Genomic DNA, 12,293 nt, shown 5'->3' with positions numbered 1-12,293 from the left:
CAGACACGAAACGTCACGTTCGTTACCCCAATGGGACCGCTCCAGTCACAGATTCTGATGGAACATGCGGCTGCGCCCTGCACCCCGCACCCCTACCAGCCTGTTGAGGACTCGGTCTCTGCTCGATGACTTACAGTTACGAGCAACACCACCTCATTCCCAGGTATCAGATTAGGCATCGGGAGCACTTGTACAAGTACTTGTGCAAATGAACGGTACCGATACTAGTATCGGGACAGCCCTATGTACAATAAAAATATATTGTTCTCTAAAAGTTGCTAGGACTTATAAGCCTTAAACCATGTATGGGATCATCTGAATTCTTAAAGTAAAAGCAGTAGATAGTTCATCACTATGGTAGATACAAGCGTCAAGATACTTTGCTCATCATTAAATACCAAAGAGGGGAGATTACCTTGTAAACTCAGGGGCCAACTCAGGTGAAAAAATCCAATTGGCCACAGCAGCACAGTCAACAATCTGGGTCCGTATAAGCTTATCTACAAGAACTGCAGTCATCTGTAAAATACAAACATTATAGAATTCACATATAAAATTAGGACAATTTTTGGGTGCATAATGTGTCGCATTAAGTCAAAAGACTAAGTTAACAGGGAAAATGGAAAGTCAATAGTTTACCATTGAAAATGTTACTATAATTACTATAACCCCTCCCATATGCTTAGTTGAAGGGGGGCGGTTTTGCTTGGATGGTACCAGGGATGGCCCAAGAGCTGTGCTTTAAATGAGGGAGACACAGTTAACTAAAGCCGCAGCAGCCACCACTTCTCCCCGATAGCGGTTACACTCTCTACCAACACAGCATTATGTGCCACAAGAAAAACAAGCTGGAAGGGCCCCACCAGCTCACTGTCATCTTCCCATAGCACCCAGCATGAGGAGTTCCAAGATGGAGCAGTGTACAAACCTCCAGATGCCTAACACCAGCCCACTGTCGGATATGGCAGATTCTCCCTTTGATGGCCTGCAACCCAAAAAAAAAAAGCCCTCTGCATCATCTTCTGCCTCTCAAAGCCATAGGGCTCCAGTAAGCAAAAAAAATAAATGTATGCAGTGCTGCATAGAAAACTCAGGGGTGCCGTTAAAGGAACACTAAAGGTTCGTTTTTTATTAGGTCAATTGATTGCTGTAAGCAAGAGCATTTAAATATCACTTACCTCATTTTTCCTTTTGACCTCCAAAGTACAGTAATCCCGGTTTGAAAATGCCATTTCCTGTCTCTCCTCTTCTTGCTTTTCACCAGCATCTGGGCTGTTTTGCATGGTGGAAAGCCGAATGTGCTCACCCCCTCCCTATGACTACAGCCCTGCTTGAAGATGCTCTCTTATCCCTCACAGGCATGGAGGCTAAGCCTAATGGGAACTGTAGTTCCCATTAGGCCGTGATGTAGCAAGAATGAATGCGCACCGCAAACCAGGAAGTCAGTGAGAATAATGATTCAGGAGTGACAGGGGTGAATAAAACAGCTCGATTTCAACAGGTATCAAACTAGTTATAATGCAAAACATTACTTTTTACTTTATCAGCTGTCAGACTTTAATTTAAGAGGAAAATATGTTTGTCTTTACAACCCCTTTAACTCTTATTGACATCCTCACACACTGAAAAGTGCTCACCACACGAAAATTTCATGGTGGGAAAGATGAGATGAGATTTCTGTGTGCCTGTGCTTTAAAAAATAAAAATAAAAATGTGCAGGAACTTTTTTTTTTTAATCTGTTGGGAAAGATGGAAGAGGGTGTTTAAAACCCTTGTGATTGGAAAGAGCTACATTTTGCACTGAGACACAAAACCTTGCATAAAAGAAAACATTTCTGCTGTGAGACAAGAATATGCAGAGGGCGTTTTACCACATGCAAAATAGAGAATACCCACCTCTCCCAGGAATACTCAGACCAGCTGTGTAAAAAAGATTTGGCACCATAAGAGGTGCACAGCAAGTAAAGCCTGTGTGACCACTTTACTGCAGGCAGAAAGCAAAATAGATTTCAAAAGCTGAATTTGTTTCTGTTGAAAGAATGGAGTAGTGTGGAGCATTGCTCAAGAGCTTGTGGAGAAAGCTACTACAGAAGAGGGCAGCCCAAGGAAGTGGACAATGTAGTAGGTGATGGGAAAGACTTCCAGTCTCAGACCCACCACTCCTAACTACAATGCTATTCAGCCCATTTTCTCCTATGAGGCCCCTTGCCTCTACAGTTCTGGGGTTAGAGACAGGCTCTAATCTCAGATCTTTGAAGAGGTCCAGCTTCACGGTGCACGTGTGATCCTTAAGACTGAGCTCTCCTTTTGCTCTGTGGTGATGTGAGAGTAATCTGTCTAGACAGGCCGTGGCTTCTACGTCTGGAGATAAGCATCAAGCAGGTGGCACTGGGTCACCTAAAAATAGTGCCACAGAGAGAACACCAGTGCATTAAGGCAGGAAGTGTTAGCCTTTAGTTTTCTATGTGCCTAGTGTCCATTTCTCCTGAAGGCAGCAGTATAACCATAGGTTTCTTACCAAACTTTATCCCTCTATGCAGGGCAGCCATCAGGAATTATGGGGCCCCTTACACAGCTTCAGGCATGGGCCCCCTGAAAATGAGAAGCGGGGGGGGGGGGGGGGCGCGCTACTGCGAATTGAGAAGCGGGGGGAGGGCCTTTACAAAAAAAAAAAAAAAAAAAAAGAAGAAAAAAATATATATATAATAAAGGGCCCAGATGGCAACCCCCTTTTTTTTTTTTATAAAAAAAATTATATTTTCTATCTATAGATGGATAGATATATATCTATAGATAGAAAGAAAATATAATTTTTTAATAACAAAAAAAAAAAGGGGGTTGCCATCTGGGCCCTTTATTGTATATTTATTTTATATATTTATTATATATATAAAGAAATAAAATATATTTTTTTTATCTGGGCCCTTTACTCTCTCTCTCTCTCTATTTAATAAAGGGCCCAGATAAAAAAAATATATATTTTATTTCTATCTATATAAAAAAAATATTTAGATAAAAATAAATAAAAAAGGGGGGGGGGGGTTCCATCCAGGGCCCTGGGAACCTCCGGACCTTAAAAAAAAAAAAAAAAAAAAAAATATATCGGCCCTTTAACCACTAGCCGACCGCCCACCGCCGTTCTACGTCGGCAAGTTGGCTCGGCTGGGCGAGAGCACGTAGTAGAACGTCCTCTCTCCCAGCCGCCACTAGGGGCTCGCCCCCGACTCCCGTGCGTGTGCCCGGCGGGCGCGATCGCCGCCGGGCACACGCGATCGCTCGATACAGAGCGGGGACCGGGAGCTGTGTGTGTAAACACACAGCTATCGGTCCTGTCAGCAGGGGAAATGCTGATCTTCGGTTCATACAATGTATGAACCGAGGATCAGTGTTTCCCCTAGTGAGGCCACCGCCCCCCCCACAGTAAGAACACACCCAGGCATACTTAACCCCTTCCCCGCCCCCTAGTGTTAACCCCTTCACTGCCAGTGGCATTTTTATAGTAATTCAATGCATTTTTATAGCACTGATCGCTATAAAAATGCCAAGGGTCCCAAAAATGTGTCAAAAGTGTCCGAAGTGTCCGCCATAATGTCGCAATACCGAAAAAAAAAAAAAATCGCTGATCGCCGCCATTACTAGTAAAAAAAATATAATAAAAATTACATAAAAATACCCCCTATTTTGTAAACGCTATAACTTTTGCGCAAACCAATCAATAAACGCTTATTGTGATTTTTTTTTACGAAAAATATGTAGAAGAAAACGTATCGGCCTAAACTGAGGGAAAAAAGTTTTTTTATATATTTTTGGGGGATATTTATTATAGCAAAATGTAAAAAATATTCTTTTTCAAAATTGTCTCTATTTTTGTTTATAGCGCAACAACTAAAAACCGCAGAGGTGATCAAATACCACCAAAAGAAAGCTCTATTTGTGGGAAAAAAAAGGACGCCAAATTTGTTTGGGAGCCACGTCGCACGACCGCGCAATTGTCTGTTAAAGTGACGCAGTCCCGAATCGCAAAAAGTACTCTGGTCTTTGGGCAGCAATATGGTCCGGGGGTTAAGTGGTTAATAAAAAAAAAGTTGCCATATGGGGCCCTGGGGACCTCCGGTCCCCTTACAGGTGTACTGTCTGTACCCCCCTGATGGCGGCCCTGCCTCTATGGATTGGAGGACAAAAAAATAATAATTGTTCTCATCCAAGAGTGTCATTATACAATGTGAAAACTAACATTCTATTTAAAGTAAATTTGGTGTAAACCAAGATCCGAATTTGCTTCCCGCAATTTAATGGTCATAACCACGACATTTAGAAAAAAATGGTACATGCTATGCCCTCTGCACAGACAGGTATATGTAAACAATATATTCACCACACCAGCACCCATAATTGACATCACTGCTGGATGGATTTTGCTTTTAAAGAAACCCTTAACCCGGCATCTTTTCCAGACATCAAACTCATCTCAAAATCTATACCTGGGGATGGTTTTTCCAGACATCATAAACAATCCTCAGAACATGAAGCTTCCCTTCCTCACTGTCAGTCAGTGCTTTCAATACTTCATGAAATCTTAAAAAAAAAAAAAAAAAAAACACACTAAAAATATGTAAACAGTTGAAATTCTGTTAAAAAAATAAAAAAAACACATGCATTACAAAACAGATAATCAAATTCATTAACTGGTCCTACTTACTTTGCAAGTGCACTAAATGAATGACTGAAAGATTTACAAGCCAGGTTGAGCAGGCACTGCAAAAAAACTTCTATTTTTAGTGGATTATAGCTGATTCCTTCATCTAAAAGCACAATGAAAATGAAAAAAAGTTAGAAAACGAAAAGCAAAATTACAAAGAATTTATTCGTCTATAAACTGCCACATTCCTCAATTTATTGTGTCCAGTATACAATAGGTTTTATGCAAAAGCATGGTGCTGCAAGACCAGGACACATACTTACCATCATCGTCATCTTGATTTGGATTTGGTAAATCTTTTAGAATATTAAAAATATCATCATTCACAGCCTTATTTTTGATAGAATTTGTCAAAGTCACAGCAACCGCATATCCAGGTAGATTACCTAAAAAGTAAACAAAACATCATAATTGAAGCGGTTACTGATTAAATTTTTCGTGTTCGATCTTTTTTTTTAATCGATCAACTAATTTAAATAATGCACAAACATTTTTAGGATCATATATAGTCCTCACTGTAATATCCACAGACATCTCCCCCACTAATATGGTCCACATCTCTTCCACTGTATAGGAAGATTAGTGCTTGCTTAGTCTTACCAGAGAAGCCGGCCAAACACAAGCAATTGAGGCCGGGTGATGACATCAGCGCGCGGCTCTAGGCTCACCTCGGCTGCCGCCGGGTGGACAAAGATGGCCGCCGCTCCGGGAGCTTTCCTATGGCCGAGGCAGCAGCAGAGCTCCGCGGATCACGTGGTGTGCCGATCCGCATATGGTAACCCATTCGGATCATTTACGACCAGCTGCACCACTAGTACCGATCAAAAATAATTTTAAAAGATCACAGGCCTAATCATAATCATTCCCAATATGTGTTAACAGGTACTATGTTAAAAAAAAAAAAAAAAAAAAAAAAATCAGGGATTCTGACAGTCACTGGGACACCCCACAAAAATAAAATAAAGGGGGCTTTACTTATTCGTCTAGGCGCAGGGCCACTTAGAAACCAAGGCCCCAATCTTCACCCATCACGGTGGGTTCCTATCACCAAGACCTTCAAGGGCTGGGTACCCTTTCATGTTTAGGGTCCACTCCCTTGGACCTGTACAGCACCCTGCAGGAAATGCCTTAGCGCTGTAGTATCTAGGATTTCCACTCTGCAGAGTCCAGCGCCCCCGAAGGTCATTTAAAGGCAAAACCTTGCTGGATCACAAATCTTCTTTGCGAGGCTCGGGTACCATTGATCTAGGTCTGAAAGCGATGTCAAAATGGATCAGATCGGTCAATCCCTTGATTAGTTTTGGAACCGTATGTGGGAATAAAGACCTGGAGCTCAGAGAGCTCACGCACCGTGCCATCCACCTTGCAGACACTGATAAACTGATGTGCTTCCTGTATAGGAGGGGTTATATAGGGAATCACTTCTTGTCTAAAGACTTTGGTCTACCAGTGTCCATTCACCTAATGATGAAGTATAACCCATCAGGTAATGAATAGCCTGACTTTGTACCATTATGTATGAAAAAGAAAATGGGATTGTGTAAATGCACACCCTTTAGGTTGATAGATGCTAAATGGCCTCAGACAAAGGGAGGCAATATCTCACCATGTTAGTTCCATCTGAGGAAAACAGTCTTTGGAAGCTATTGAATCCAACTTGGATTTTAACATAGTAAAACAAAAATCTTGATTTTTTTTGTTTGAAAGAATGGAAATGATTCTCCTGGTTCAATAATCCATAAATGACTAACACAAGGTGCATCTCACATTGGCAAGACATGGGAGGACACATAGCGCAAAAGTCAAGGTGGAGAACAAAGGCAAACTAAATTTTGTAACCTACCTCCCACATCCATGCATTGGTTATGCAAGTTTCCACAAAAGCCACTTGGCATCGCCACAAGCTCTGATCCCTTGGCTTGCACAGGGCGTTTTGGACCCCTGTGCCCAAGCGGGTGAAAGACTTATGGATCCAGTATTTAAAACCTGACCTGGTGGACAGAAAGGAATGCTTTGATGCAGAATAGAAAGGTGCCAACCCGCAGAGATCCATCCTCATCTCTGCAGAGCTGGATTAAACAAAATATACTTAACCTCCCCTCCTGCCTGTCATGACTTTAAAGATTTTCTCCAGTAGAGTTAAAAAGATGATCTCCCACAAAGTGTAGGCAGGACAAGGGCTTCTTAACAGTTGCTTTGCCAACCAGCACTTAAAAGGGTGTTGTAAAGGCTCGTGTTTTCACCTTGATGCATCCTATGCATTAAAGTGAAAAAACACCTGGCAGTCACCAGCCCCCCAGTTTTACTTAACCGAGCCCCTTCATCTCGCTGGGGATGCGCCGTTCTCTCCAGAGTCCTGGCTTTGATTAGATAGATTGACAACAGCGGGAGCCAATGGCTGCACTGCTATCAATCAAGTCCAATGACGCTGGGGCCGAGTCCGGCATTCATGTCTATGGACGCAAAAGCTGGACTCGGTAGCGCACCCACAAGGAAACCCCCTAGGAGAGACTCTCCTGAGGGGGTTATCTAATGCCATGAGAGCAGCCGAGGGACCCCAGAAGAGGATGTTCGGGGCCAATCTGTGCAAAACGAGCTGCACAGTGGAGACAAGTATGATATGTTTGTTATTTAATAAAAACGATCCTTTAGTATCACTTTAAGCCAAAGCACCCTGCACATCTGAACAGAAAAAGGTTACCAAAGAAAACCTGGCTAGATCCATATCTTACAGCAGTGGTTCTAAACCCTGTCCTCAAGTACCACCGTCTGAACCAACTAAGTTTATCTTGGTCTCATCAGACCACAGGACATGGTTCCATTAATCTATGTTCATAATCTGCTTGTCTTCAGAAAACTGTTTGCAGGCTTTCGTGTGCATCAGAGGATTCCTTCCGGGACGACAGCCATGCAGAACAATTTGATGCAGTGTATGGTCTAAGCACCAACAGGATGACGCCCCCCCCACCCCTTCAACCTCTGCAGCAACGCTGGCAGCACTCATACATTGATTTCTCAAAGGTGGCCGCACTGCGGATTTGTTCCCAGGAGGCCCCCTTCTTTCTCAGCTCAGGAAGTTGCTATGGCTCTGGTAGAGTGAGCCTTGATCTTTATGGGAGCTGTTGCTCCAGTACATACACATAGGCTTTGGATATTGCTTCTCTAATCCATCTTGAGACTGAGGCTTTTGATGCCTGCAGTCCCTTCCTGGGCCCAGCGTGTAGAACTAGTAGGTGGTTAGATCTTCTAAAAACTCTTAGTTCTCTCTAGATAAATGAGAAGACACCTTCTCACGTCTAACAAATGAAATTTCTTTTCTTTTTCGTTCTTTGGTTCAGAACAGAAGGACGGCAATATTATGTCTTGCGTCCTATGAAATAGGGATGCCACCTTAGGCAGGTACAGGGGGTCTGCTCCGAGGGTGATCCTATCTGGCTGTACCCTCAGGAAGGGTTCTTTCATGGATAGCGCCTGCAAATCCCCTACCCTCCTGGCCGAAGTAATGGCTAACAAAAAGGTCAACTTTAATGTTAGAAACTTAAGGGGAACCTCTTCCAGAGGTTCGAATGGGTGTATAGATAACGCCTCTAACACCCTAGTTAAGTCCCAAGGCGGACAACTATATTTTTGGACTGGAGAAACTCTTTCTCTAGCTAACAAAAAACGTTTTATAAGGTCCTCTTTCGCCAATCTTTTATCAAGATAGACTGAGAGAGCCGTTATTTGTACCCGAAGGGTACTAACTTTTAATCCTAAATCTACCCCATCCTGGAGGAAGTCCAGGATAACCGGGATAGAAGTTGAAGCTACCTGTCTTTCCTTACGCCAGGAACAGAAGGTCTTCCATACTTTTTGGTAAATCTTTTGAGTTACTGGTTTTCTGCTCATGAGAAGAGTATCTATGACCTTCTCTGAGCAGCCTTTGCGTTCTAGAATCTGGCGCTCACTAACCAGGCCGTTAGCTGAAAGAATTCCGGCTTTGGGTGGAGTACTGGGCCCTGCCTGAGGAGATCTGCCCTGTACTGGAGCTTCAGAGGCTCCGCCATCGCCATGGCTCTTAGGTTTGCAAACCAAGTTCTTTTTGGCCACCATGGTGCTATCAGAAGAATCTGGCCTGGAGACCTGCTGAGTTTCTGAAGAACTCGCGGAATGAGCGCCACCGGCGGGAAGGCATAGGCCAGTCCGAAGCGCCAGGTCTGGGATAGCGCATCCAGACCTTCCGACTGTAGTTCCCAGGAAATCGAGAAATACCTTTCTACCTTCCTGTTTAGTCTGTTGGCAAACAAGTCTATTTCCGGTTCTCCGAAATACTGGACCAGGTGTTGAAAAACCTCTGGGTTCAGTTCCCATTCCTCCTCCCTTAACCTGTGACGGCTGAGGAAGTCTGCTTCTATATTGCTCGTCCCCTTTATGTATATGGCTGAGATAGAGAGTACTCTTTCTTCTGCCCATATCAGGATTTCCTTGGAAAGTTCTAGTAGGGGACTGGACCTGGTCCCTCCCTGGTGACCTAGGTACGCTACTACTGTAGAGTTGTCTGAGCTTACTTGGACTTCTCTGCCTCTGATGTCTTCCTGGAAGGCTATTAGGGCTTCCCCCACTGCTCTGAGTTCTCTGTAGTTGGATGACCTGCGAGCTAGTGAGCTGTCCCATTGCCCCTGAGCTTTTTTCCCCTCCAGGTGGGCGTCCCACCCCCAGGAACTGGCATCCGTGGTAACCTTCACTGGGTTCCACTGAGCACATTGGTCGCCCTCCCCTCAGGTTTTTGGCAAATGTCCACCACTCCAGGGAGGACAGAACCTGGGGGGTGAGCAGTATTTTCTGATCTAAGGACTCTTTCTTTTTGTCCCATGAGGCCTGGAAGAAGAAGTGTAATGTCCTGGCATGAAGCTGAGCCCAAACTACCGCTGGAATGCTTGCTGACATCAGGCCTAGGACTCTCAGAACATTCCTTCTGGAGAGTCTGGGGTTTTTGATAAGGTTCCCAACTGCCGAGGTTAGTTTTAAAACTTTTTCTTCTGGTAAGAAGAGTCTCTGCTGCCTGGTGTCCACTACGTATCCCAGGAAGGTCTTGACCTGTTCTGGTTTGAGGGAGGATTTTTCTTTGTTGATTATCCACCCTAGGCTCTCTAGGAGTGCCATTGCTTTGTTGGCATCCCGCGAGACTTGGGAGGCTGATTTTCCTGAAATCAGCAAGTCGTCTAAATAGGGTATAAGGGATATGCCCTGAAGGTGCAGGTATGCCACCGCTTCTGTTAGGATTTTTGTAAAAATCCTTGGGCTGGAGGTTAGCCCGAATGGTAGTACTCTGAACTGCCAGTGGAAGGTTTCTCCTTCCACTACGACCGCAAACCTCAGATATACCTGGTGATCCACGTGGATTGGCACGTGAAGATAGGCATCTTTGAGATCTAGGGTCACCAAGAAGGCCTCCTTCATGAGGTTCTTTCTTACCGAATAAATACTTTCCATAGTAAACTTTTTGTATTCCAGAAACTTGTTCAGGTTTCTCAAGTTTACTATTAGACGGTATTTCCCGGAGGGTTTTCGCACTACGAAAATATGGGAATAAAATCCCTGGTACTGCTGAGCTTTTGGTACTGGTACTACCACTAGTTGTTTGGCTAACTCCTGTATGCCCTCCAAGAGGGCAGACCTTTTCAGGGTATCCCTGGGAAGGTGAGTAATGGTGATCATGGTGGGGGGTGTAGTCAGAAATTCTAGGCGATAGCCTTTTTGAATTATTTGGCAGATGTAATGACTGTTCGAAATTCTCTCCCATAGAGGGAGGAATTGAGATAGTCGACCCCCCACTCTGACTTCGTCGTCACTTGGTTTGTCGCTGGGTTTTGGAGGAGGGAAAATGAGGTTGTTCTTCCTGTTCCCTTTGCCAAAGTTCCAACGCCTAAAAGGTTCCTTTTTGGCTGTCTACCCTGCCCCTGGGGGCCTCGAAAAGTTTTCTTGAAACCTTCTTTTTTGGGTTTAACTGGGAATTTTTTACCTTTTTCTGATGACCTAGCAAGGACATCATCCAGGTCTTTACCAAACAACAGGGAACCTTGGAAGGGGATGCCACAGAGTTTTCCCTTGGATGTAGCATCTCCCTCCCAGGCCTTGATCCAAACTGCCCTCCTAGTAGAGTTAATGAGGGCTGCTGTCTTGGCTGCTGCCCTTGCAGATTCCGTAGCTGCATCTGCCAGGTAAGCAATCGCCTTCCTTACCACTGTAAGTGACTCAACTACCGCCTCCGAATTCTGGGCGAGGTGGTCGGTGAGTGTCTCTACCCAAACATCTGTATTCCTAGCTACACATGCTGCTGCTAAGGCTGGGCTTAGTGCTGCCGCATTGGCCTCCCAGGCTTTTCTAAGGAGAGATTCTGCTCTACGGTCCATCACATCCTTGATGTTACCCGCTTCCTCAAAGGAGAGATCAGATAATTTAGTGACTTGCGACAAAGCCGCATCAAGTCTAGGAAGCTTAAAGACTTCCTCATCTTCCTGGGAGAAGGGGAATCTTCTTTTCCAGGTTTTTTGTTTGATTATTCTCCTTTCAGGGTCTCTCCACTCCTGAAGGACTAACTCCTTGAGGGATTTGTGCAGGGGGAATACTTTAGATTGAGCGTCACTCAGGCCCCTATAAACTTTATCCTGTGCTGAGGTAGGTTTAGGGGTCTCAGGAATTTCCTTTGTGGCGTAGATTGCCTGGAGGAGACTCTCTAGATCTTCTACAGCAAAGAGGTGTTTTCTTGGACGTGTGTCTTCCTGAGACTGACTAATGGAGTCTCCATCTACCTCTCCTGAGCTGTGCCTAGACCTAGGTAGACTGACTACCTCACTTTCTTCACCGTCTGCTTCCCCCAGAGGGGGAATTTGTGAAGGTGTAAAGAAAACGCTTGGGCCCCTAGAAAAAAGGGGGTCTCCTGAGAGGAAGTGCCTTCCTTAGGGGTAAGTTCCTCAGTTTCGGTCTGTGCCGACTGCCCGGCTGCCTCCCGGAAGGCCTTAACTGTTGCTAACATTTCTGTTTGCATGGATGAGAGAAAACTCTTCATCATGGCAGCAGCCTCCTTTCCTGCCAGTATATTAATACATTTATAGCAGAAAGGTTTTGTGTAGGATTTGGGGAGCTTCTCTCTACAATTCCCACACTTTTTAGAGGAACTACGCCCTGTAGCGGAAGGAGACTGAACTGAGGCCTCCTGGGGTCCGCTGGGGGTTTCTGAAAGACATGAAATATACATTTAAATTGTCTTTTCCCAAGACTGCTGGCTGTACTGGGGAGGTGAGGAAGTGGACAAGAAGGGACCAGATCCTGCTCCGGTCGTTCCCTAAAAGTTTGGGAACTCTCACCGCTTCCCCCCTCCCTTTCCAGGGGGATTGGTACTTACCGCCCCCCGACCTGGATCTGCCAGCGGTCGTGTCGGTCTTTCCGTCCTCTTCCATGAGGAGGGTGACTCGGTCCTGGCTGTCGGTACTCCTGTACTGGTCACCGCAAGCCGACCCGTCCACCACCCACGCCGTCTCCACGTTCCACTGGGAACTTCCGGGTTACGCCGTCTGGAACCGCCCACTTCCTGTGATGCAGTTCCTGTCTCAGA

At 44.9% G+C, this 12,293-nt stretch overlaps 1 protein-coding gene across 1 annotated transcript in view; it reads right to left on the bottom strand.

Moving 5' to 3' along the window:
* Window positions 1-12,293, bottom strand: part of NCBP1 (nuclear cap binding protein subunit 1) — a 72,114-nt gene that overhangs the window by 12,966 nt on the left and 46,855 nt on the right. The window contains exons 16-19 of the mRNA XM_040361084.1: window positions 4,963-5,085; window positions 4,700-4,802; window positions 4,482-4,575; window positions 416-519 (exon numbers count right to left, since the gene is read on the bottom strand). Of these exons, the coding sequence (XP_040217018.1) occupies window positions 416-519; window positions 4,482-4,575; window positions 4,700-4,802; window positions 4,963-5,085 (424 nt within the window). The remainder of the gene's footprint in view (window positions 1-415; window positions 520-4,481; window positions 4,576-4,699; window positions 4,803-4,962; window positions 5,086-12,293) is intronic.

Source organism: Rana temporaria, chromosome 1 (genome assembly GCF_905171775.1).
Source record: "Rana temporaria chromosome 1, aRanTem1.1, whole genome shotgun sequence".
Lineage (NCBI taxonomy): Eukaryota > Metazoa > Chordata > Amphibia > Anura > Ranidae > Rana > Rana temporaria.
This window is presented reverse-complemented; position numbering and strand designations above follow the sequence as displayed.